This window comes from Acomys minous (genome assembly GCF_964271855.1).
Source record: "Acomys minous genome assembly, chromosome: 12".
NCBI lineage: Eukaryota > Metazoa > Chordata > Mammalia > Rodentia > Muridae > Acomys > Acomys minous.
In genome coordinates, this window is record NC_140493.1 from 17,747,076 (window position 1) to 17,774,239 (window position 27,164).

Genomic DNA, 27,164 nt, shown 5'->3' on the forward strand with positions numbered 1-27,164 from the left:
TGACCCTGAGTCTTCAGACAAGATATGGTCCTAGTCTTGAATGGTTGTTATGAGGAATGGGGGTGGAAATTTAGACATTCAATTTTTTGGGGGGGGCGGGGGGGTTGTTACTATGTACCTCAGGCTGTTGTGAACTCACATGATCTTCCTGCCTCAGGCTTTTCCAGCACTGGGATTACAGGTATGAACCATGACCAGCTAGTCATCTTGCATCTAACTGATGGATCTGGTCTTCAGAGAATGCTAGGGTCAGTAACCTCACCGCTCTGAAGTGACATGAATGGCCCGTGCAGAACCATGGCTGTCTTCCAAATGGACATACTCAATACCACATCATCCTTAAAAAAAAAAAAAAAAAAAGTGGATTTTTCTGATGCCAAATAACATGCTGCTATATGAAGCTACAGGCCAAACCAGCGGTTTTCCACTCCCATACTTTTGTTCCCATGAGTACACGGCTCCTGTGAGGACTGCAGGCTGTGCCCACTAGGGAACAAAAGGCCATGAGCACACATGCCTTTTTTTTTTTACTTTTCACCATGGTTTTACTTTTTTTTCTTTTAGAATAAAGGCTTATTTATGGTATAGAAATGATATAAAAACATTACCAAATTTGTGCTTTTAAAATCCACTATTCCTGACAGCCCCCTTCCATGTTAACTGAGGGAGGTAAACAAGTAAGAGCACCTCATGAATAAACACTACAAAATCCAGTCTATAAACCACCAGCTCCCCCACAAGCCACTCATGTCCTTTCTCATGAAAAGGCAGTTCCTGGGTCAGTTAAGCAACCCCAGGTCAAAGGCCAACACCTGCTAAGAACAGGATGATGACAGAGACACCCAGTACCCACAGTTCAGCTCAGTCACAGTGTGGCGGCATGGTGTTTGGCAGGAGTGCTAGTCATGGGTCAGAGAAGCTTCTGGAGCAATGCAAGACACTGCATGGGGTCCCCCTGGGCAAGCAGGAGAGCGAAGCCCACAGCTGCCTGAGGGAGCCTTTGGGGAGCTAACTGGTACCCTGATTGTAGTCCATTAAGAATCACTTAGGTTACTTTACTCAATGAATCAACATTTAAAAATCTTCTCAAACTTTTCACTCCAATGTATTTTGCTTAGTTTTCAGGAAGGGAGAAGAGCTTCGACACACCGAAAGATTTATTGGCCTTAATCTTCCTCACAAGTGTTTCAAGTTACCTAGAAGTCTCAGAATGTCACAGTAAGAAGAGGAAAGAATGTGACTAAGTTTAGGGGGCAGAGGGAAAGCAGCAATGTGGCAACATTCCTTGGTCAGCCTCAGTGCCTCAGGCGTCTTTTTTCTGCAGTAAAATCTTGTGCAATTCATCGGCATCCTCGCTGGTCTTCACCCGAATCAGCATGGTGACTGGGACCGTGGGCTGCTTCTCATCAAGCGGGGGGTTGGGGACACAGACAATCAGGACGTTGTTCTTCCCTGTTCGGGTGCACGGCATATTGGGTGGAATCAGAACATTCAGCAGTATGTTGCCTTTGAGTAAACAAAGAAGATGAATTATCAAAAAAACACATAAAAGTAAATATAGAAAAAAACCACACAAAAACTGTAGGGTTCTCTAAGAGGCTAAGGGTCAGCCCCGAGACAGCTTCTTGATCTGCTCTAGCCGTACAGGCTTTCACTTCTTGTATGTGGGAATGTGACAGGCTGTACGGGAGCTGGGGGGCTGACAGGCACCAACAGTGCTTCCTGCCTCCTCTTCTGCACACAGGCTGAAATCTGAGGCAGGAGCCTTGTCCAGAGCTTCACCCGCTTACAACTCTGCTTGGACTCAGATCCTCACCATTTCAGGGGCTTAAGGATGAGGGGTCAGCAAAGAAACAGTGCTTCTCACCAGCACTGCTCACTAGGCACGAGTGACATTAGGGCGATACTGTCATAGCTGGCCAGCCAATTCACAGGAAGGAGACCCTCAGGAGTATTTCTGTGATGGCTGGCATAGAGTTTCACAGTATTGACCACACACCACAGGCCCACTGCTGTCAGGGCAATTCTTTTAATGGACTGCTGCAAGGTCAGCTGGAATGGGGTGGAGGGGACAACAATGTGGTATTCTTGCTCTATAAAAACACATTCCTGAGAGCTGAGAAGATGGCCTTATTGCAAAGCATGCAAGCACAAGGACCTGAATTCAAACCCTCAGAACCCATGTAAAAGCTGCGGAGAGCAGCACATTCCTGTGATCCCAGCCTGGAGAAGAGGGGAAGGGTAGGAATGAAGGCTGTGGCATAAACAGAGGGACCCGTGAGACTCACTGGCCAGCCAGCCAAGCTATCAATGGCTTCAGGTTTAAAGACCCTGCTCCACAAGTAGAGAGCAGCTGAGGAGTGAGAGCTGACATCCTTGGGCCTCCCCCCTATAAAGATCCCCTTAAACTGAAACCTGTACACTTCTCATTTGTGCTCACAAACCACCCCATGCGCACACCACTCCTCTGCCACACTCCAATATAAGGAACAAAAACGTTTTTCGGTACTTCGCCACTAAAGCTTCTTTTTTTGTTGTTGTTGGTTCTTTTGGTTTTTCGAGACAGGGTTTCTCTGTGTAGCTTTGGCTGTCCTGGACTCGCTTTGTAGACCAGAATGGCTTTGAACTCACAGTGATCCGCCTGCCTCTGCCTCCCGAGTGCTGGGATTAAAGGCGTGCGCCACCGCCTGGCTTCCACTAGAACTTTTAACAACACACCAGCATCATGTTCCTGATACTCAAAACTGAATCCATTATTGGTAACCAGAAGATGAATTTGGCCTCATGATCTCTTTTTCATAAAACAAACAGACCTATATTATTATTGAGCTTTAAAATTCAAAGAATTGCAGTGTCAAGATACAGCTCTCTACAGGGTACCCACCTAGGTTGGTGTCTGCCCGCACCAAGAGCTGTGTCTTCTGGTTTGCTGTGGGTTTTAAATGTAAGGTCCCCACACCCTTCTCTTTAAATTCATTGTCTTTCTTGTAAAATAGTTTACACCTGTGGGGAAAACAACAGACATGATTAGGCATTCAACAAGTCAGTTTGCTGACAACTACTGTTTACCCCTGTGTGAGACAAGTACAGTGGGTAAGGAGGATAAACCCTTCTTTACCAGGATTGATGGCATCTGGGTAAAAAATCAGAGTTAGAGCTGGGTGGTGGAAGCAGCGCATGTCTTTAATCCCAGCACTTGGAAGCCAGAGGCAGGTGGATCTCTGTGAATTCAAGGCTAACCTGGTCTATAAAGAGAGTCTAGGACAGCCAGGGCTCTGTGTAACAGAAAAACCCTGTCTCAAAAAACCAAAGTCAGATAATCTAGAATTTACCTCCCCACTCCCAACCTTGTGCTAGGCATGGAATGCAGATCTTGAGTATGCCAGGCAAACACTTTGCCAGTAAGTGACAATCACAGTCCCTTACAAATCCATCTTTCCTCGGTCAGTCAACATCTCAGCTGACCCACTTCCCACTGCCCTCCCTCATGTGTCCTGTCCTGAGTGGCATGACACACTGGCCTTCTAAGGATGGGCACAAACGTGGCAGTCTGCCTGCATCTCTCCCACCTTGCTTCCTCCCTCACTTTTTATTTTCTCAATTTCTCTCAAGTCTTCAAATTCTGATCTAAGACACAGAAATAAATCTGAAATAGGGTGTGACTATGGACAAAGTAGTGCACTATTTTCTAAGCCTGTATGTTATACACAGACCCTTAGGCTATTAAGAAGATCCTGCTGACACTCCCGAGGTGGAGGCAGGTGGGCTTGTGAGTTCAAGGCCAGCCAGGTCTATACAGAGTTACATCAGCCAGGGCTACACAATTAGACCCCCAACTCAAAACAAAAACAAACAACAAAAAGGACAGAATTACTGTTTGCTCATTTGACTTACTCTGGTGAAGGAGCCCCTGTCCAACAACAAACAAAACAACTGGAAAGTCAGGGTCACTCCTATGTGTCACTTGTATCATTAAAATAAAGTTGTTTCTGTCTAAAAAGCTCTTGAAATAAAACAAGAACACCATGGCCTATGCAGAGGAAAACACTCTAATGTCTTGTGTCTTGTTCTTATAAAAACACGACTGGAAGCTTCTCAAACAAGACAAATGCTTCCCAGTATATATCTTAGTACAAAATAATATCACCTAATTCCTAACATTAATTTAAATTTCCATACCAGCCCTCTCCACAAGAGGCAGCTCTTGATCTGAGGAGAGACAGGCTTGTATATCCTAACAGGGAAAGTCAGGATCCCATGCCTTCCTTTTGGGCTATGGGCAAACCAGAAAGGCCCATCCCATCCTAGGGACCACAGATGCCTCCATGCTTACAGCAGAAGCAAAGCCAAGGCTAAAATGAATAACTAGGTCACTTTCTGTGGGAGAAGGCAAGAAAACAGGTAGAGAGAGATGGTAAGGAAGTCTGCTTCTAAAGCACTTCACAGAATGATAAGCAGCTCAAGTCACAGGGGAGCTAAGATGTGCTTAGTACATCTTTAGAATTGGTTTATTTTAAAAAAATACACAGGTCAAGCAAGGCAGTTGTGGCACACGCCTTTGATCCCAGCACTCGGGAGGCAGAGGCAGGTGGATCTCTGAGTTTGAGGCCAGCCTGTTCTACAGAGTTCCAGGACAGACAGGGCTACACAAAGAAACCCTGTCTCGAAAAACCAAAAACCAACCAACCAAGCAGGCCAACTACTCTTCCCCGTTGCAGCTCAAAGTCTGCTTGGCAGGATCGAGGCCTGCAGGACCTCCAATAGCCCCACTTACTTTTTGGAGTAGAAAGCATCCTCCTCCTTCACTTCAGTCACCACCACCTTGGGTGGCTCATCGTTCTCTTCTTCATCACCACCTGACACAGAAACAACTCAGAGTCAGTAGATGCTTAGTCCCCACCATCCTGAACATTAACCTGGAATATTCCATGTAAACACAACTGCAAATGCGTTACTGGTACAGGGGAAGAGATGACAGCTGGGTTTTATTTCGTGACATCTTAAATTTACTTAGTGTGTGTACACTGTGTGGATGTCAGAGGACAACTTGTGGGATTTTGGGTTCTTTCCTTATACCATGTAGGCTCCTGACATCAAACTCAGGTTGTCAGGCCTAGAGGCAAGCATCTTTACATGCTAAGCCATCTTGCTAGACTTATTAACATTTAATGGCAACACTTTTGTCTATTTTAAAGATTTATTTACTTTATTTGAATGAATGCTCTATCTGCATATACACCTGCATGCCAGAAGAGGGCATCAGATTACATTATAGATGGCTGTAAGCCACCATGTGGTTGCTGGAAATTGAACTCAAGACCTTTGGAAGAGCAAACAATGCTCTGAACCACTGAGCCATCTCTCAGCGCCCCCTTTCTCTATTTTAAAATAACTTACAACTTGTAGGAAGCCCTAGAAGGAAAGCCATCTTTGTTAATAAAATTCACCAAAACCAAGCCAAACAAAAACAAACAAACAACAACAACCAAAAAAACCATAAGCACAAAATTATACATATTCAGGTGGAAAAGGGCACCTAACACCATCACTGCCAATATTTTTGTATCCAGGGATAACTAGTATTAACAATGGCCAAAAGGGCAAAAATTATTTTTTTAAAGGTCATGCATGTCATAGAAATGAACTGTCTAAGGGCTCAAGGGTTCTGTGCTGGTACTACAGGACCTGGTTCACTGGGAGGGGCAAGAAAGGCACATTCTTTCAGCAGAGCCTCAGCCACAGGAAGGACCCTAAGAGAAAGGAAGATATGTAAACCTGCCAGCAGGCACTTGGATCAAGACTGAACTAAGGTCCAGCCTGAGGCCCTAGGATCTCCTAAAAAGATTACTTAACTCAGGCTCCCGGGACTGGAGGAGCTCCAGGAAGGCCAGACACTTGTGTTTCAGCAAGTTCCAAGTCGTTCTGATTAAGATGTGGTAATCACAAGATGGCAACAGGATCTGATGGCGCAGGCTGCAGTACTAGAGCATGATACAGCTGCCTATAGTTTAGGAGACACTCTCATTTAGAGGCAGAGGAGAAATTAAACAGGTGCCGTATTGGATCACAGACCCTGAAGGTCTGCGCCTCTGCCGAAGAGGAGTTTAGACAGAGGAACCATGGAGCCTGGCCCAGGTAGAAGAGCACAGTGGCGCATTGGCAAACAGTCACACATCTGCACTGCTGGAGAATAGCACATTAACATGCATCCTTACACCCAGCCTTCCAGGAGGAAGGCTGCGCCCGTATGTGAGGGGAGGACTGCAGCTTTGTTCTCTGTTACCATGGCCTTATCCTATCATGTCCTCCTCACCACTTTTACTATTTGCTTTCTTGTACTGCGGTCCTAATATTTTGGGTTTAAAAAAAAAAAAGACTTATCTTTGTTTTATTATTTACATATATGTGTGAATGCATGGGCACTATGTGTGTGCAGGGACCTGTAGAGGTCAGAAGAGGGAGTTGCAACCCCTGGAGCTGAAAGCCAAACTTGGGTTCCCTGGAAGAACTAAGAGAGATCTTTTTTTTTTTTTTAGTTTTAAAGCTTTATTTATTATTTATACAGTGTTCTGCCTCCATTTAACACCTACAGGCCAGAAGATAGCACCAGATTTCATTATAGATGGTTGTGAGCCATCATGTGGTTGCTGGGAATTGAACTCAGGACCTTTGGAAGAGCAGCCAGTGCTCTTAACCTCTGAGCCATCTCTCCAGCTCTAGGAGAGCTCTTAACAGGCTCCGGTTTTTATCTTTTGGACATCAGCCCACCAGCTGTTCAGTTCTTGGATATGCCCTCCTTCGTAGCCTCTTCAGTGCCAATTGCTCTCTTTGATGTTCACAGGGTTCTAAGCTTCATGCAATTGTTTCCCTAGTTTTAACTTTGCTATGGCCTCAGAAAACTCAAGTTTTTTGGTTTTTGCTTTTTTCTTTAGACACTTTCTAGTGGATGGTAGTAATTTATACACAGGAACACTTAACTTTAAATATAAAAAATTAGAAACTTGCTGGCTGTGGCGGCACATGCCTTTAATCCCAGCACTTGGAAGGCAGAAGCTGGAAGATCTCTGAGTTCAAGGGCAGCCTGGTCTACATAGCAAGCTCCAGGACAGCCATATAGTTACACAGACAAAAATAAAAACATGCCCTGTCCCCCAAAGTAGAAATCTAATTTCTCACTATTACTAGCTACAACAAAAGTATGCAATTGCAGAGGCATGCCCTAGGGGCCATCATATTCAACAGTGCATGTACTAAGTACAACCATCTTTCTAGAAAATTTTACTGGATAGAAAAATCCTGAAGTGTTATACAGAGCACATGAGTACTGTGGGTACCAATACCTCAGAAGAAACCCTGCAAGTGTGTCCACTAGCTAAGACCTGACACATTGACTATAAAAGGAGGGGATGAGTACCCTCTTTGTACCAGGTCTGGACCCAACATTAGTGCTAAAGCATTCCATTTACAGCACAATTCCTAAATACAATCAAATTCAATGGACATTCATGTTGAGCTTTTTCAGTAAAATTCAGTTTTTTCAAAGTTTTTCTTTTGCTTCTTCTACATGCAACACGTGACCCCTGCTTTTTAGTTACTGTGCTAAACTTCAGCCTCTACTCCAGCCTGTCTTTAACACGCCTTCACCGTGTACCTGGAGATTCATCTCATGCAAAGAGAGGCTGTGTTGCTGGTGTATGCCATGCCATTTCTCTCCTACAGAACTATACCTCGACTCCACTCAGCAATTGTGAGCTTTTTGATGCCCTATAAAACGGGTCCCACTCTATTTTAAGGATAAGGACTAAGCAACTCAGACACACACAGGCAACGGAGCACTTGGGCTGTTCTCATTAAACCTGTGCAGATGTGAACCAGCCGCTCTGTGTTTACCTTTGCATTCGCTGCTGCTGCTGCCTCCCGCAGGACTCTCTGATGTTTTAACAGAAAATGGTGAAGAGGCTGCTTTACTCTGGGCAGCATCTTTACCAAATAAACTAGAGTTTCCAGTGGAGAATGAAAACCCAGTTAGGGAGCCAGAGCTTAATGAGCCTAAAACTGAGCTCTCAATTTTCTTGCCGAAATTAAACGAGGCACTTGCTGCTGCTCCTTGTGCTGCATCCGGTTTCTTTTCTGCTGTAAACTCCATCTTTTCAGATGTGTCCTCTGCTTTGTTGCCATGAAACGAAAACGGTGACTCTTGTAGTTTCGTTGAACCAAAAAGGGAAGGAGGCTGCATTCCAATCATCGGCTTGTCAGTCTGGCTCTCAGAACTGCCGCCGCCTCCGTTCTCAAGCTGTTTCTCGATTGTTGCCAAATATCTCTCATAGTCTTTAAAAATGGGCGTCAGGTCACAAAGTGGGTTTGTATTCACATGCTTCACTATCCAGTCCCGGACAGAGCAGTTCAAGCCAGCCAATTGCTTGTGATAGGCGTTCCCAGTGCAGAGCTGACTGGAAGCAAGGCCAGAAGAGGGCGGCTGACTACTGCTATTACATTTGGGACTAGAAATCTTTTTATCCACCAAGGTAGTAGGGCCATTCACAGCAAAAGAACCTGTAAGAAGTTAATGTTCAAACACATTAAAAGTTGGTTTAATCAAACCACCTAGTGGTTGATTTATTTGTCTTTTTACTGTGTTTCAACAGGTCTGGCCATGTCGTCCCAGCCAAGCTGGAACTCACCATTCTGTTTCCTGAGCTGGGAAAACAGGTGTGTGCCACCAGACTCAGCTACAACTAGGCTTTGCTACCACTTCCAGCATGCTCTGTTTTTCCTGTTATTGTTCACCAAGCTTGTGTTCATGAACTAATGCCAAGCAAGTGGTTATCTAGCAAACGCACTTAGTACACTCTGCTAAGTAAGGACTAAACAGGCCAGTGAGTGGTGCATGACTGCAATCTGACTGTGAGGCTAGAAGCAGGAGGATCGGGAGTCCAAAGTCCTCCTCCTCCGATACACAGCCAGAGACCAGCCTGAGCTCCTGTAGCTACGCTACATGAGACCTATCTTAGATCAACAAACACCTTACAACATACACTTTGAGAATGATTAGTAAAATATGACCCAGCCAACCAGGACCATTTCTAGATTTCAGCCTATGAGCCTGTTCTCTATGTGAATCCCAAAATTTCCTGACTAAATTACCCAGAACAGGATTAGGCATTCGATATTTCCTGTTCAAACTTAGACTGGGAAAACTGTCATCTAAGACAGTATCACCCCAGTTTCCAACGGCCATTGTGGTGGGGAGGTGCACAGAAAGCCCTTGATGTGCATGAACCAGGAAGGCAAACTTTTAAGTCAATGCTGGGGCCTGGAGGTTAGAAACTTGACACTGAAAAAGCAGCACAGCTGGCAACTGAGGGCATAACTGCTGTGTGCAGGTACACAAGTGCTCTGCTGACCAAGTCCCATCATTTCACTGCTACATCTGAGGAAGCAGCACTAGAAACATCTCATCAGCAAGGTCGGGTAGCACACACTTGTCATCTCAGTACTGAGAAAGCTGGAAGAGGAGGACTAAAAGTTCAAGGTCAGCCTGGGCTACACAGCAAGACCATGTCAAAGAGAAACAAATAAAACAAAAAACCATCTGGTAGCAAAGTTCTCCTTCAGTATCTATTTTAGAGGGGCCAGAGAGGGATGGCTACTCACCAAAGGCTGCCTTGGGCTCCACTGCTGACTTTGCACTGGAGAAGGGCATGGCACTGGCTGTGCTGTTTCCATTTGTTAGTCCTTCCAGAGGCTTCCCTCCAGAGCCACCACCAAATCCAGAGAACCCTCCTCCTCCAGAAGGCACAACCAAACCTTTAAAACCTTTGAAGGCTCCTCCACTATCAGACTGAAACACAAAGAAGGCACATTTTAGGCAAGCAGACCACCTGTCCTCAAATAAGCAAGTAAGAACAGCATCTCAGAACCAGCAACACTCAGGCATGGCTGGCACTTACATAAGAGGAGCTACTAGCACAACCCAGACAGGAGAGAGGGAAAGTTGGTGCCTCTAAGGATAGCTGTGTCACAACTGCCCTCCTCCAACAGCTAGGAAAAATGGTCCCAATACAAACAGCAAATTCAGGCACCTGCCACTGAGTTTCACAATTATCTGAAAAATACGTCCAATACAACTAAACTTCATGGACCTTTTCAGAGAACATTTGCCTAAGGAAGCTTCAGAAGCAAATTTAAATTAAAAATATTTAGCCAGCTATGGTGGCAACAAGCCTTTAATCCCAGCACTTGGGAGGCAGGCAAATCCCTAAGTTCTGGGCCAGACTAGTTTACAAAGTGAGTTCCAGGCCAGACAGAGAAACCTCAAAATAACCCACCCAATCCCCCAAAAAAAAACCCAAACTTGTTTACCTAACTTTTAAAAACTTTGGGGTTTCTAAGCTGTTCTCAGCCTAGAGATATTCAAGTAGCCCACACTGCAGATTCTAGCCTTTCTATCAGCTAAACAATCCAGTGCAATATGTGTTTCTTTTCCTTGCTGCTTCCTTATTCCTGTCTTTAGCAAGCCCTTCCCATGGCTAGCCTGTCCAGTCAGCAGTGAACACTCACATTCCTTATAAGATTCTAGATTCTCCACTGACTGGTCATGTTAACTTTTCTGAGGCTGGGGAGATGCTCAGTGGGGAGGAGTGCTCGCTGTGCAAGCACAAGGACCTGAGTTAGAAAGCCCAGGTTCAAAGAGAGCCTGTCTGAAGGAATAAGGTGGACAGTGATTAGAACAGGATACCAGCTGCTATTCTCTGGCTTCCATGCAGCACAGGAACACGTGCGCGTGCACACACACACAGCTTAACTTTTCATCTTTGGAAGATGGAAGAGGGAGCGGCTAGGCCAACAGTGCTCTACTGCTTTCACTGGAATCTGTTCCTATCTAAACAGCTAGGCAGGAAAATCCAGCCACGTTAACTTTTAATGTTTGTATTTTTCCCAGTTCTTTTTCTCTTTTTAAGATTTATTTATTATTATACAGTACTCTGCCTGCATGTGCACCTGCCTGCCACAAGAAGGCACTGGATCTCATTACAGATGGTTGTGAGCCACCATGTGGTTGCTGGGAATTGAACTCGGGACCTTTGGAAGAGCAGACAGTGCTCTTAACATCTGAGCCATCTCTCCAGCCCTCAGTTCTTTATTATATTAAAATTTTTGGTGCTAAGGACTCAGCTCAGTGGATGAGGCGCTTACCCTGCAAGCAGGAGGAATAAAATTTGGATCATGGGACTCCACGTTGAGAATAAATAATGTAGACAGAGCTCAAGGAAGGCACCTGATGTCAGCTTCAGGCCTTCACAAGCACACCCATAGGTGCATCCATATGTGCAAATACTCACTCTCTTTCAGTAATTTTTTTTTGTAACATAAACTTTAGGGGAACATGCATACCAATTAGAGCACTTTTGGAGCTGGAAATCTGAATTAAAACTGGCACAAACATGACAATTCTACAATACATATGTGTACTTCTTTTAAATGTACCAGTTATAGCAATACTGGAGTTCCCAAATAAATGAAATATAACTACCACCTCTCACAAACACACAAGTTACTTAAGATCGACCTTCTTCATTTTCTAGCTACTCTGTATCCTGACTGGCTGCTTTTTTGTCAATTTGACACAAGCTAGAGTCATTTGGAAAGAACAACCTTAATAGAGAAAATGCTCCTGTAGTAAGTTTGTGGTTCATTTTACTGATTACTGATCCATGTGGGAGCACCCCCCTGGGCAGGGTCTTTAGTTGTCTAAGAAGCAGGCCGAGGGAGCCGTTGAGGATCATGGCAGTATGCAGCATTCCTCTGTGCCCTGTGCTTCAATTCCTGCCAGCCCTTCCTTCCTTTAATGACAGACTATTAACTGTAAGCTGAAATAAACCCTCTGGTAAATTCTGTTAGCTCACAGTATATCAACAGAAACCCCAGTTAGCTTTAATGTTACATTTTTCAAAAACGGTTTTAATCACACCTACAGATCTTCAAATGTTTACTGACCACTGGTACATAGTACATTTACAGCAATGAAATAAGCAAGAATGACACCCCCACCCTTGTTTTTTCAAGACAGGGTCTCTCTATGTAGCCTTGGCTGTCCTAGACTCACTTTGTAGACCAGGCTGGCCTCGAACTCACAGCGATCTTCCTGCCTTTGCCTCCCAGGTGCTGGGATTAAAGGCGTGCGCCACCACGCCTGGCCTGAAATGAAAAATCTTAAAATACATCCATGACACTGAACTTCTGAGCCTTCTGCCTTTACCTCCTGAACCCTGGGTTTGTAGGCATGCCCAGAGCTTCAGAGAGTCATGCACTCTGATAGAGCAACATCCTTTCAGCCCCTAATTCTCATTTTCTGACCTATCAAAATCTAAAATAGGGGCTGGGGAGATGACTAAGTGGTTAAGGGCATTAACTGCTCTTCCAGAGGCCCAAGCATGATTCCCATCACCCATATCAGGTTGCTCACAACTGCTTGTAACTTGAGCTCCTAGAGCTCTAATGCCCTCTTACAGCCTTTGTGGATAGGCACATGTACATAAATACGAATTAAATCTTTAAAAACCAACCAACCAACAAAAAAATCTAAAATAGGCAGGTGGATCTCTGCATTTGAGGACAACCTGTTGTACAGAGAGTAAGTTCCAGGACAGCCAGGACTACACAAAGAAACCCTGTCTTGAAACTGTTCCCACCCCAACAAAAGAAAAATAGCAAAAGCATCATTCCCCAAAAGATGGATGTGTTGCACAATTAAACAACAAGTGATGGTGGCACTCTGCGCCTTTAATCTCAGCACTTGGGAGGCAGAGGCAGGCAGATCTCTTGAGTTTGAGGCCAACTTGCTCCATATAGTGAATTTAGGACAGCTAGGGCTACACAGTGAGACTCTATCTCAAAATCAAATCAAATCAAACCAAACTAGTTGACTTATAAACAAGCTGTGAAAATGTACAGAGAGCTCTTCAGGGCCTTTCGATTCTGTACTGGATTTAAAAATATCACATATTATCTATTGTTACTTTACTTTAGAAAGTGCTGACAGTAAATTATCTCTAGTTAAATTTTATAGTGAATTTAACACATCCATTTTTCCCCCTAGTTTTTTATTGTTGTTGGTTTTGTTTGTTTTTGGTTTTTCAAGACAAGGTTTCTTTGTGTATCCTTGGCTATCTTGGAACTCACTCTGTAGACCAGGCTGGTCTCAAACTCATAGAGATCAAGCTTCCTCTGCCTCCCTGAGTGCTGGGATTAAAAGCAAGCACCACCAATGCCTGGCTTTTTTGTTATTGTTGTTTGGTTTGGTTTTTGAGATACAGTCTCCCTGGGTTGAAGAAATGGCTCAGAGGTTAAGAGATAGTCTCCCTATGCAGACCAAGCTGGCCTCGAACTCAGATCTGCCTGCTTCCACCTCCCAACACTGGGATTAAAGGCCGAGCCACTATGCTTGACTTGACACATCCATATTATTTCTACTGCCTAACTCTGTTTCCCTACAGTATTTGGAAAAAAACTTTTTTCATTTAGGTGGATGGGATGACATTTAGTTTTTTAAATACATGTTCTGACTAAAACTCAATGCTAAAATTCAATGTGAATTTAACTGTTCTGTATATATTTCCTTTCCCAGGTTAAGGAGTCCTGTTTCTCCACTTCCTTTCACCCTAGTTTAAATCAAGATGTACATCCAGGCCTGCCTAATCTTTTGATATTACAACGTGAGTGTTGTCACTCATATACCACACAAATAAGTTAGCCTCCCCCTCACGCAAAAGAGCTTATGTTTTAAGTAAGTTTACAATTTTGTGCTGGGCTGTGCGATCCTGGCCATATGTAGCCCACAGGTCAGAGATGCTACTCTGTCACTGGCCTTCACTCACTGAACAACTAGATCCCTTCCTGTCAGTCCATCTTGGCCTCTCAGTCCTTGCCATGAGCCTACATCACATGCCTCTTTTCTCATCTACTCCCACAGGTCCAACCCCATGTTGCAAATTACCAGATTTGCACCTACTCTTGCTTATGCTCCTTTCTGTTCTGTCCCCTAGAGAAGTCCAAGTGACTGCCACAGGATTTTCAAGTGATACTTCCAAACAGATTCATTTAAGTTGTCTCCTCTACGCTCCTATATTCTCAGTAAAAGAACCAGCAACAGACAGCTTCCCATGCATTTAGCCAATAACAAAGTAAGGCCATTCTTTTACTGAAGATTAGCCATTCCACTGTTCCTGGCAGCACAGTTCCAGATAACTCAAGGCTACACAGGAAGCATTCCTCTAAGGTAGAGGTGGATGTGAACTTACACTAGTCAGTGTACTTTAAAATGCATACAGGCTACATGTAACCTCCTAAGAACTGTTGGTGGCTATACACATCTGTCTGCTTTGAGTTACTCAGTGCATATAACCTGAGCAAACCAAATTCTCTTCTGTAAGGTAAAGGTAAAGACACCTGTCTTGCCACCAAGCCCAATGACCTGAAGTTCGTTCCCAGGGACCCAATGCTGGAGAGAATCGACTCATGGAGTCGCCCTGACCTCCAAATGTGCACAGCAGGCAAACAAGCATCACCCTCATCTATATACACCCACTAAAAAATATGGATAGGGAGAGCGTTTGTTGTGTAAATACTCTGCAATTGGGAAACGTTAATAAGACACCAAAGCTACAGGAAGCACTCACTTCAAATCCAACGTTCCTACGCTTTGCCTTCTTTATGGCTCTATTCTTCAAGATGTCTTCACTGGCCACTGAAAATGTTCCCACCTGCAAGAATGGAAAAATCATACAGCAGATAGGTAAGGCCAAAAGAAACTAAACACTAAACACACACCAGAACAAATATTGATGATCTTAAAAGAGTGGACTGTTAACACTTGGAAGGTAGAGGCAGGTGGATCTCTGAGTTTGAGACCAGGCTGGTCTACAGAACAACTTCCAGAACAGCCAGGGCTACACAGAGAAACCATGTATTGAAAAACCAAAACCAACCAAATGAAAAAACCCAAGTGAGGCAAGTCTCAAAATTTCCAGAATCTACAAATCCAGCCTCCAAGTTTCAACCCAGAAATAGGAACATGCAATTTCTAAAGAGACCACCACAAAATCTTGGTGTAAAAATACACATGGCTTGGAGCCAGATGTGGTGTCACATACCTGTAATCCCAGCACTCAGGGAGGAAGAGGCAGATCAATCTCTGTGATCCAGGACAAAAACACTGTCTTGAAAAGCCAAAACCAAAACCAAACCAAAACAAACCAAACCAAACAAAACAAAACAAAAATATCTCCCGCCCCCAAAACCCCAAACAAAACAAAACAAAAACCTCTCGCAACTGGCTTCTTTGGATATCTTAGATATACAGTCTAAGAAAAAAGCACTAATAGAGTCTACAGTAAAACTTCCCATGTCAACAGGATGTAAGAGCCACTATCCAAAAGCTGACAGGTACCTTGGCTCATGATTTAGAAGATAGTGAAGCTCATTTTGAAATCAGGCGTTTGACTCTTACCACCAGTTTAAAAAAATTGACTTGCTACAGATAGCATCCATACTTTTCTCTTGTAGAACAGGGTCCTGCATGTGCTAAGTATGAGTTTCTACCACTGAGCTACAGCCTTGGCTCACCGTTTTGAAGAGCAGTCCTGCCTGCCATGCCCACTATCCAAAAGGCCACAACTGCCCTGTCACCCTGTGCGTGCTGCATGTGCTATCCATAATCACCAACTGCTGAAGAGCTTTGGTTCCACGTCCTCTCTTCTCTCACCTGCAGGGCTAGAACTAAATAATTCCTGTACAAAATTCTCATGCAGCCAGGTGTGCCAGCTCCTGCCCATAGCCCTTGGACCCAGGAGGCTGAGGCCAGCCTAGATTACAAAGTGAGGCCATCTCAAAAACAAAACTAAACAATTCTTATCTATAAGTATTTCATGTTAAATGAACACTATACCCAGAAAAATAACCATGTGGCTACACTTGTCGAATTAATTAACTTCCATACTTGTTTCAATAGAACCTACCTGTCTGAGTTCCTTCACTCCTGGACACTTTGGTGTCAAAGCAAACCATTATATGGTAGTCTAGATCTTATTTGACCCAGGACTGTGCTTAAGACTAAGGTAGTTTAAAAAATAAAATAAAATCCATAACCAAAGACTCAATTAAAGACCAAGTCAGTTAAAAGCCCTGTAAAAACATCAACACACCAGTGGGTTGGTTTCCCTAAACATCAGAGTACATATCAGTACCAAAAGAGGACACCAGCCTACAAATAAAGCTGCAAAACACTGTATTCCTCGATTCCTTCTTCCCTTTCCACCTAGCTGTGTGCTATAAACCTGGAGTTGGCTTTGCTACAGAGTTGCTTGAAACTAGCCTAGGAGTATCAACTTGCTCAAGAGATATTGACATGCAAAGATTTGCTCACAGAAGACAACTTTAATTTTGCTGGCAAAGAAACTACACTGATGTAAATTCCATTAAATCAGTGCAATTCCTGGGGCACAGAAGAGCAAACAGGGGGTATGAGAAGCCCTGGAGTGAGGCAGGGGCACGGGGAGAACACACCAAGGTGAGAGCTGCAGCTTACAAGCTCTCTTAATGTGCCTTCTAGTCCTGACTAAACCACTCGAAGCCAGAAGAGGATGCTGCGTGTCAATCTTGCTCCTATAGACTCATCAGGAATGCATTGTAGAAAAGTATCTTCAGAAACGAAAACGCATTTCCACAGTAAACACACACAGTTCATGAAGACCCACCACCTTTCCCGTTTCCTTTGCAGGTTTAAAGTCCTGCCGTGTCTTCACGAGGGAAGCAATATGAGCTTAAACGCAAACACTCAGGGACTGCTCTGTACCTCTTCAGCTTCATCTTCTTGATCCCAGTTTCTATCTGATAATTCCTTCTCGGCAACTCTTTTGGCCATTTTTGTGATCCTAGATTAAAGAAAACAGAAATAAGATGTTTGCTTTTCTGTACCAAGATAATTTCTATAATTTTTTGTTGCAGTCTTCATTAATTTTATAATAAAACAAAAGAGAGAAGTACCAGAAAAAGTAATTATTTAGAGGGCTTGGCTCAAAGGGATGGAAACAGTAGAAAACTGAGGAAAATATTAAGTTCAGGGAAGTTATTTTACTTTTTTAATTAAAGTTTTTTATTGCAAGTAATTTAAAAAATCCTAGTCCAGCATAAAATGTGTTAAGTGTGCTCCTGCTGCCAGTGAGAACAGCTTCAGTGAGAACTTCACAATGGGCTGTGGGCGCCAGTGTCTCATATTCAATGCAGGACTAGCTGAAGAGACCAGCAAAGGCACTTGAGGAACACTAGCACTCATTCTCAACAGGAAATCAACTTCATTTGGAACACTAAATGGAACATCTATTCATCTTTCAAAATCTACAGTACTTAAGTAGTATATTGTATGTATATACAGTGAAGTCATTAAGTCAAGCAAACGTTCATGCCATAACCATTTTTAACATTTAAGATATAGATGATTCATAAGTTTATTCTTGGGTAAAGATTTTATAATGCAGCAGAAGTACTTTTGCAACATGAGTAGTTTTCTTAAGGCTACAATTAATAGAAATGTCTCCCAATTAACATGTAATTGCCCAAATTACATATTATGCAAAACTAAGACATTATTTACTAACTCAAAATCGTAACTGCTATGGATGTGTTATAGATATGATATGGATATATCTGAGAATATAAAATGCTTCAAAAAAAAAAATACAACCTCAAGGCTGAAGAGATGGCTTGGCAGGTAAGAGAGTACACTGTTCTAGAAGAGGCAAACTGTTTGATTCCAAGCTCCCAAAAGCAGCTCACAAGTACCTGTAACTCAACTCCAGGAAGCACAAACCCACCCAAATAATCAATCTGTAACAACCACAACCAGGCATAGTAACACACATCTTTAACCTCAGCACTCGGGAGATAGAGGACCTCTGTGAGTCTGAGGCTAGGCTGGTCTACAGAATGGGGTCCAGGACAACCAGGACTACACAAAGAAACTGTTTTCCTGGGCGGGGGTGGGGGAGCTTGCTTTTTAGAAATAGCAACAACAGGGGCTGGAGAGACAGACAGTCCAGTAATTAAGAACACATACTCTTGCAGAGGACCTGAGCAAGTTCTGTTCCCAGCACCTATGTCAGGCTGCTCATATGCCTGTAACTCCAGCTACAGGGGATCTAGTGCCCTGTTCTGGCTTCCACAGGCACTGTATACACACAAAAGGTAAAACAACAACAACAAATCCATACCAGCTCTGAGGCCTTTGTTCTAAGCATTGTCCCTCCTCCCCCCCTCCCCCCCCCCTGCCCCCAGAGCCCCTGAAGCAGCAGGGGCACCTGCCCAGGCTGGCAGGTGGGATTCCTTCTTGATACTTTCTCCATTCCTTTGCTCTCAGCACAGCAAACCACCATAGCAGACGTCCTAGACCAGTCACTAGACACAACCCTGCCCACCACTTTCTGCTCTACAGCAGCACGTTAGCAACTAGAGAGTAGGTTTCAAGTGAGTGAGTTCCTGAGCCCTCCAAACTCTCTGATGTGCAGGGGCTCCAGCTTTCAATACATCCCAATCTTTTACACTTCGCTTACAGGGACTTTTTCTCTAATTACAGAATGAATGGTTTTCAATTGTAGAATCTAAAATATACAGCACGAGCTTTTAATAAATACCAGTAACAGGGAATGTTCTCTTACCTCCCCGAAACACTGCTAACTTATCTCTGGATCCATCAGGAAAAATTTCTAATCATTACCCAACATCACCACCAGAGGGCAAAAGAAGCAAGCAGTGGACCAGCTATAACTCACAGTTTAAGATGTGGACAAAAGGGATGGTGGAAACGCAAATAAGTGAAATTCTAGCTCATACTTGAAACTAAAGAGTAACTTCCACAATGAAACAAATTAATGAGGCTGTTGCCACATCAGACTTATTTTCAGATATATCGAAAGGCATGAAGCTTAGTTTTGCTAACTGATGGCTCCAAATATCCCAATCCTGCCTGACAGATCTGTTGTTGAATCAGTGATTTGAAGCATTATATATTTGAGGCAATTCAAAGGCTGGGCAAGGGAGTCTGGTGAATGCCTCTTCATGGGGGGGGTGGTGGTGGAGGGAGTGCTATGAAAACTAAGTAAGATAAAAAGCATGGCTCAGGATAGTGCCTAAAATAGAGAAAGTGCTTTGTAAATTAAAGAAACAAGTCTGGTTAAAATACAAATGGTATAAAATACTATTCTTGTTCCTCCAAAACTTAAAAGTTTGTAGGATAAGAAAACAGAGCAACTCCAACTATAGGCCTAACTTTTTTTTAAAGATTTATTTATTATGTATATAATATTCTGTCTGCATGTGTGCCTGACCACCAGAAGAGGCCACCACAAATCTCATTATAGATGATTGTGAGCCACCATGTGGTTACTGGGAATTGAACTCAGGACCTCTGGAAAAACAGATCGTGCTCTTAACCTCTGAGTCATCTCTTCAGCCCCCCTATAGGCTAAACTTTTAAAACACATTCACCAACCTGGGTGATGGCAATGGGCAAGATGACAGCTTCAGGCCAGTCTAAAGCCACACAAATTCAAGGACAGCACAAGAGATACACACAGCAAAACCCTGCCTTAAAAAACAAACAAACCAGACCAAAACAAAAAACCTCCCCAAAACAAATGCCTATTTATTCCACATTCTAAACAGTTAATTTTCCGCTTTTGAAAAGACATCTCTGCAAAGTACTTGGAACAAGGCCTGACAATGGAGACTTATTTGCCAGTTGTTAGTGTTGTTATTAAGGCTTTTCTGCTTTCTTTTTCTTTTGGAGTGCTGGGTTTAGGACCCGAGGTCTTGTACCTGCTAGGCAAGCCCAGTGTCTGCGTTCGTGGGTAAAACGGCACCATGAAATGTTTCCTAGATATAAAGCGATGTGGTTACTGGGGGGGGGGGGGGGGGAAGCACTGTTCGCGAACGACCGCGTCCTGTAGTGTGCGCACCGGGTACACCCCCGCTCTCAGAGATGAACTTCCACGGGCAAACACTGCTTCGGCTACGCTGGATCAACGCCCCGGAAAGGCCAAACCTCAAAACTGGCTCTGGTCGAACCCGGGTGACCAACGGCTTGGGAACTCGGTTGAGTGGACCCCAGGGCCAGCCAAGGGGACGACGACGACGATGTGAGGAATGAAGGCCGGCGTGGGCCCACGGCAGCCCCGCTGCCGCCGCCTACCTCCACCCGGGCGGAGGCCCGCGCCCCGCCGAGCCCTCCTATGGCCGGAGGGACGCCGCGGCTCGCAGGGTAGGCCCGGCCCCGGCTTCACAAACAGTCGGCCGCGTCGCCAAGGCCGCCGCCGCCCCGCCCTCCTGGCCCGCCCGGCCCTCACCTCCTGGGCGGCCGCGGCAGATCGCGCTGGGTTCCGGGTGCCGCGGCGAGCAGGGCCGAGGCGGCGGTCGCGGTTGCGGCCGCTAGGAGCTTCCGGTGCGCTGAGCGCCTTCAAGGACTTCGTGTCTCCTGAGTCCAACACTGAGGGGAAGAGACATCCGCTTAGCCTGAAGCCGCTACTGAACTGTGAAGAGAGCGCTCCGAGCCGCCATTTTATAACTCGAATATACCCCTCAGAACCAATCCCGGGGGGAAAATTAAAAAAAAGAGAGACAAGAAACACCCGCGTCCTGCTACTGCGCAAGCGCTTCGGAGCCTCAGCCGCCGGCTCCTCTTCCTAAGGGCCGCCGGGTGTCACGTAGCGCATGCGCATGCCCTCCCTGGAAACGGTCGAAGGGCGGGGCGTCGGGTCTCGCGCGTGCGCGCTGGGAGCGCAGGGTGTGGCTGCGGAGCCAGCGCGGGCTAAACACGTTGGTCACGTGTCGGCCGCCGTGTGGCGCGCCAAAAGCTTTTTCGGACGCTGGGAGGAAAATCTGTGTGGTCAGTCGGTGACTTTGGCAGAGGCCTCTGATGGTGGGGTGGGCGCCTGAGGAGACAGACCGCGAATCTGGGGAAACACGAGGCGTGTGCAGCGTGATTCTCACGCGGATGGCCCTTGGGCAGCTGGGGGTAGGGGTGGGGTGGGATGGCGAGGGGAAGCTGGGGGTGGCCCGTCCTGATATGGGGGGGGCTCGAGAGCCCTGAGGGCCAGACCGCAAGGGTCGCCTGCCCCAGTTGCTGTCACGTGCTAGACACCCACAGATTTCTTTTACCCCTTGGGAGGCTGTGGAGGTGAAAGTAAATTTGACCAAAGCTGTACAACCAACCAGTGGGGAACACCCAGGACGTGAATTCTGCGGAGAGATTCTAAAGCTGCAGTTTGAACACCTGCATCCTGGATTAGGACCGGTGTTTTTTGTTTTGTTTTGTTTTGTTTTTGGCTTTTACTACACTCTCAAGCGCTCGAGTACCAAGTTCACCTGTACAAAGGGATTTCCGGTTGGTCAAATTCTCCTCTGTTTAAGGTTTAAAGAGAATGTTAGCCAGGAGGCACTATGGTCGTTTTCAGAAAAAAGAAAATAAGCATTTAAGCATTTCTAGCGCAATAGCCCCTAACTTTAGGAAGAGGAGAAAAAGGGTTCCAAAAAGAAATATAGTCTCTAATTTTCAGGTATTACAATTAATTTTATCTGTTCCACCTAGGAAGCCAATAGCTGACACAAAGAGACTGAAACATAATTCAAAGCTAAAAGCACTAAGCGGGGCAGAATTTAAACTGCTACAAATTTAACAATAAACTAAAATAAACCACTCATCCTCATAACCTACATATATCCCAAGCACTTGCCAAATCTGATCCTTCTTGGGCAGCGTCTCTCCTCTAACTCCCCTTTTTAATCTAATAATAATTAAAAAAAAAAACCTTTTACCTATACATTTATATTATTACACCAATATACAACACACACACACACAAGAACCACAAAACAACTATCATATTCACGTTATACTCAATGTTTTGCTGTCTTCAACCCCATCAGAGACTTGAGAAGGAATAAGATTAATTACCTGAGTAAACAGGAAGTGCAGGTTAACACATTCCAAAACGAAAAAAATGACAGGGATGCTTTGCTACCTGATCTAACACATTGGAGCATCTTCAGCCTTCTGGTCCAGTATATCTGACATATTTGTGAAGCAGGGACTATTGAGGACTTGTCTACCTTGTCTTGGCAGAGCTTAGCTGTCAACACCTGCATCCAAGCTTGCCCATTTCAGGCAGAATTCTGTCTGTGGCTGAAAACAAGGACATTTTTGCCCAGTGGCTGGTTTGCCACATCTGAAGCCATCTCCATAAGGAGGTTCCTCAACGCTCATTACCTTCTTTGAGGTAGGCTGGGTGTTGCCAGGAGTCAACCTATCTCATTTTCAAAGAATCCTAAAAACAAAATAAAAAAAAATCTTTAAATGCCATATTCTGTAGGTCTCTGAGGCTTTTGAAGACCTTATCTAAATATTTTACCTTATCTAGCTGTTGAACCTAGGATGTATATTCTTGTGATAAAATTTTATAGTACAATGAATTAAAAATAAACTTATTTTACATCATATACATATTATTTTACATAATATATAAAATTCTATACCAATTAATTAAAAATAGCTTTGTGAGTAACAATTAAGTCCTTCAGTTGAATAGTAGATTCATCCATTAATCCTTTGATGAAAACTGCATAAGAAGACTAGCTGGCACAGTGGTAGAGTACTTGCCTAGCATATGGAAAGTTCTAGATTCAATCCCCAAACCCACCAGAGAGAAAGAGGAGAAAATAGCTTGCACTTAATGCATACATGGGTTCTGGACTCAGCTGACTACAAATTATTTATATTCTGAAAAATTGTGTTGAACATGTACACATTTTTTTGTCATTCTCTACACATTTCAACTATGTCATTAACGTAGTATTTGGTAATATAAATACTCCAGAGATAGCTTAAGTATCAGAAACCAGTCAGGTAATGGTGACTTCCAATTAATGGGGTACTGGAAGGCTGAGGCAAGAAGGTCAACCCAGGTCAGCCAGAGAAACAGAAAGACCCTCTATAAATCCCAGCCATTCAGACAGTTGAGGCAGGAGGATCAAAATTAAGCCCTCTCTGGGCCACAGATACAATTCAAATCCAGCCAGAGCAATTTAGACCCTCTCCCAAAAAATGCAAAAAGGGCTGGGCATGGTGGTGCATACTTTTAATCCCAGCACTTGAGAGTAAGAGGCAGGAGGATCTCTGTGAATTCCAGGCTAGCCCAATCTACATAATTCCAGGACAGCCAAGAGCTACATAATCAGACCCTATCTCAAAACCCCAAAAGCAAACCAAGGAAAACCCAAAAAGGGCTGGAGCTGTAGCTCAGAGGTAAAGCACTTGCCTAGCATCCGTGAGGCCCGAGGTTCAGGTCCCAGTGCCACAAAACAAAAACCGTAAGTAAATTAGAGGTAGTAGCCTACACCTGTAATTGCACTATTCAGTATTGAGGAACAGAAGCCTAGCTAAAAGCCAAGTTCATTGGAGTTAGATGTTAGTGTGAAACCTGCCTGCATTCTTCCAGCTTGTAGACAGTTTTGATAATCTAGGAACTGGAACAGGATTGCAAGTTCAAGGCCATGTTGAACTATCGGTGAGATCCTTTCTCTAACAGCAAAAGCTGAAAGTAAAATACATATGTGAATACTGTGCTACTTCATATAAGAATCTTAAACAGGCTGGCATGGTGGCTCAGTGTTTAAAAGCACGGTTCTTTCAGAGGACCCAGATTCAATTTTCAGCATCACAGGACAGCTCACAACCCCAGACCTCAGTCCCCCAGACCTCAGTAGGCCCAGACTGTAACACAACTGACTTCATTGATGGAGGTGCCATTCAGGCCATAACATTTAGCATGCAGACAGCACCACTCGTCAAAGTAAAAACAAACCTACCCATCAAAGTGCATAGCTCCATGGTCTCTAAATGTACTGACCTTGCTTAACTGGAGTCAACCCAGAATATAGTTTTTGTGCTTAAAAGCTCACTGAGTAAAGTTTGGGCCTACACTGGGATTTGAATACCTTGTGTAGTCACCAGTCAACTAATAAAGACTTTCTATCAGTTTAAACCCAAAAAATGGACTACCATATGGCCCAGCTCTGCCACTCCCAATGTGGTATATACCCAAACGACTAAGCCCTACCACAGTGATGTCACTACAGTCATGTTTACTGAAGCAGTGTTCACAAGAGCTGGGAAATAGAATCAGCCTAGATACCCATTAATAGATGAATGGATAAAGAAACTGGTACATATTTACAGTGTAATTTTATTCAGTCTTTAAGAAAAATGAGATCATGGTATTTGCAGGAAGTGGGTGACACAAACTAAGGCAAACACCATGTTTTATCTTACGTGGACCCCAGATTTTAATTTCTATATGTACATATGGGTGGGGAGCAAATGTCATGAGGTTACAAAGGAAGTATGAGGGCCAAAGAGGTCTTTAGACAAGCAGGTGGTGCTTAAGAAGATGTCCAAGAATATGTTCCTCTATTCAGTCCTCAGCATCACAAACATAATGTTCAGTCCAAAGTTAACGTGTTTTTACTTACTTGATTCATGAGTTCTATTGTTTAAATTTAAGTTGTATGATCTTTTAGCCTTATTTTTTGCTATTGATTTCCGTTTTTATTAAACTGAGTTTAAGAAATACTGGTTAATTATACGAAGGCTTTGGCTTAGTTGAGTTTTAGTGTGTAGTATTTTTTGTAAATGCTCATTATATCCTTGGAGAAAAACTATATTCTTTCACTTTGTGGATTTGCAAATTCCTCTTTGTAATTTGGTTAATCTTGGCTTGTACTTGGAGGTGATGTTGTTTAGGTTTTCAATGTGCCTTTATGAGAAGGTGTTCCTTGAGAGCCTCTTCCTCCAGTATTGCTTTCTGTCTTTTCAGTCTCAGTTAGAATGAAATACCAATAGTACCTTTCTCTTGGTTAACACCTGCTTGGGAGCCGGGCATAGTGATGCACACCTTTAATCCCAGCACTGGGGAGGCAGAGGCAGGCGGCTCTCTGTAAGCTCGAGGCCAACCTGGTCTACAGAGTGAGTTCCAGGACAGTTAGAGCTGTTACACAGAGAAACCCTGTCTTGAAAAAACAAAAACCAAAGCCAAAACCAAAACACAAACACAAAAAACAAAACAACAAAAAAAACCCCACCTGTTTGGGAAACTCTTCTTTTAGACGCAGTCTTCCTTAATGCTTGAGTCTCAGGAATCTGGGACTTTTCTTGTTGCTGCGATCTATCTATCAGGCAAAAGCATCTTCAGAGGGGAAGGGGTTATTTTGGCTTACAGTTGAAGTGGGTACAGAGCATCATGGCAGGAGTGTGAGGCAGCTGGGTTGCATTGCATCTGTAGTGAGGAAGCAGAGATGGATGCTGGTGCTCTGCATGCTCCTCCTCTCTGCTCTAGGACCCCACCCAGTGAAAAGGTGCTGTGGTGTTTTGAATAAGAATTGCACCCCATAACATCTGAATACCGGGTCCCCAGTTGTTGTTTGGGGAGGTTTAAAATGGATGGCTTTGCTGGATGAAGTGTGACACTTGGTAAGTTTTCTGTAGATTTTATTACTAGTTCAGAAAGCTCTGTCTAGAGGCAGGTGGATTGCTGTGAGTTCAAGGCCAGCCTGGTCTACAAAGTGAGTTCAGGATAGCCAAGGCTACACAGAGAAACCCTGTCTTGAAAAAAACCAAAAAAAAAAAAAAAAAAAAAAAAGAAATTACTTTAGTTTTATTTAGACAAAAGCATTTTACACTGCTAGCTAGCTTTCATGGTACCAGACGGTGTTATACAGGCTTGGGGGTGGGGGCAGGAGGAAAAGCATCATTTGTTTTACCCAGAGGTGAGCCCTACAAACTACAGTACCAAGCTGTCAGGCAAGATGTCCCACTGGTGCAGTAGTGGGTGACTGTTATGGGGGTAGCTCCACTCGTAATTTGAGGCACTGCTCACCAAAGGAATTCATGCCTCATGTTGTAAATACAGGCCAAAACCCCTAGCTGAGGAGGTCTGAGGACCTAGGGGTGAACATACAACTGTTGTTTAGCTAAATTGCCATGATGTCAAGCTGCCTTCTAGATACCTACATATATACCCACAGACAAATGCTGTTCCCATATTATAAGCCTAAAAGAAGCTTCTTTTTTGTAATGAATGATGGTGAATGCAGTGACACATGGCTGTTGAAGGTGCTAAGGAGTGATGACTGAATGCTCAGCCCCAGGCAGGACACTTGTACCATCCTCTCTAAGACTCACGGGTCTTTGTGAAATTGTGGAAGTGGGCACAGAGGGAATGTAAGAGCTGGAAAATAAGGAGAGGGCAGTGGAATGCTGTCTGCTGAGCATGGCTTCACAGAAGCTGAGGCTGCCCACTATGAGCTTGTACAAGACTAGTTAAGTGTCCTCAGCTTTGCACTCACTGAGATGCCAACCTGGCTGTAACAGTTCTAAGCACATAGTGATCCTGGTTAACTAAACCATAAAAGACATGCTTATGAGAAGGAGCTGTGGAGCAGAGGGATGGAGAGGTGGGATTATGATGGGAAAGTACGAGTAATCACAATGCCTTTTATGCATGCATGGCGTGGTTAAAGGTCAAATTCAGTAAAAAGCATTCTTTAAGCCTCTTAGAGGGTTATGGAGATAGCTCAGTCAGAGTGTTTGCCCCATAAGCTTGAGAACCTGACTTTGAATCCTCAGCACTCACATAAAAGCTGTGCATGCCTGTGCCCCTGGTGCTGGTGAAAGGCATGGCAGAGATAGGTGACAAGATCCCTGGAGCTTGCTGACCAGCCCAGGCTAGTCAAACAAGTGAGCCCAGGTTCAATGAGAGGCCCTGTCTCAAAACATGAGGGGTGGGGGAGTGAGAGCGCTCCGTGAGCAAGGCACTTGCCTCCTCCAAACCTGATGACTTGAGTTCAGTCCCACATGGTAGGAGAGAACTGACCCAGCAGCTTGTCCTTTGACCTCCATAGGTTCACCATGGATGGCATAGGCACATACATACACCTGGTGGGGGGCTAACTGTAAAAGTTACAAAAGGCGAGCAATTGGAGTGTGATGTGAATGAAGGGGGCAGTGGCAGCAGTACACCAACCATTACCCTCATGTTTGCTTACTCTCAGGGGTACTTTCC

The 27,164-nt window shown here is 44.3% G+C and overlaps 1 protein-coding gene across 3 annotated transcripts; it reads right to left on the minus strand.

The window, feature by feature from the left end:
- Positions 1 to 1,139: 1,139 nt before the first annotated feature.
- NUP50 (nucleoporin 50) lies at positions 1,140 to 20,681 on the minus strand. Of its 3 annotated transcripts, none has more exons than XM_084749774.1 (8): positions 20,397 to 20,681; positions 16,853 to 16,931; positions 14,679 to 14,762; positions 9,655 to 9,841; positions 7,891 to 8,553; positions 4,775 to 4,856; positions 2,885 to 3,003; positions 1,140 to 1,506 (listed from the first exon to the last, which is right to left on the minus strand). In XM_084749774.1, exons 2-8 carry the CDS (start codon positions 16,919 to 16,921, stop codon positions 1,304 to 1,306), a joined length of 1,407 nt encoding a protein of 468 aa, XP_084605900.1. In that variant the 5' UTR covers positions 16,922 to 16,931; positions 20,397 to 20,681; the 3' UTR covers positions 1,140 to 1,303. The 3 variants fall into 3 exon arrangements, with proteins under 3 accessions (XP_084605900.1, XP_084605901.1, XP_084605899.1); XM_084749775.1 differs by lacking the exon at positions 20,397 to 20,681 and adding an exon at positions 20,010 to 20,293; XM_084749773.1 differs by lacking the exon at positions 20,397 to 20,681 and adding an exon at positions 19,870 to 19,978.
- Between the last annotated feature and the right edge of the window lie 6,483 nt (positions 20,682 to 27,164).

Excerpts from the sequence above, each read along its gene's own strand:
- NUP50 (XM_084749773.1), bottom strand. The coding sequence starts at position 19,916 with ATGGTGCCGTTTTACCCACGAACGCAGACACTGGGCTTGCCTAGCAG. Across the intron at positions 4,857-7,890 it reads CAGCAGCAGCGAATGCAAAG|GTGGTGATGAAGAAGAGAAC; the intron begins GTAAACACAGAG and ends TTTCTGTGTCAG. Across the intron at positions 1,507-2,884 it reads GCGGGCAGACACCAACCTAG|GCAACATACTGCTGAATGTT; the intron begins GTGGGTACCCTG and ends GTTTACTCAAAG.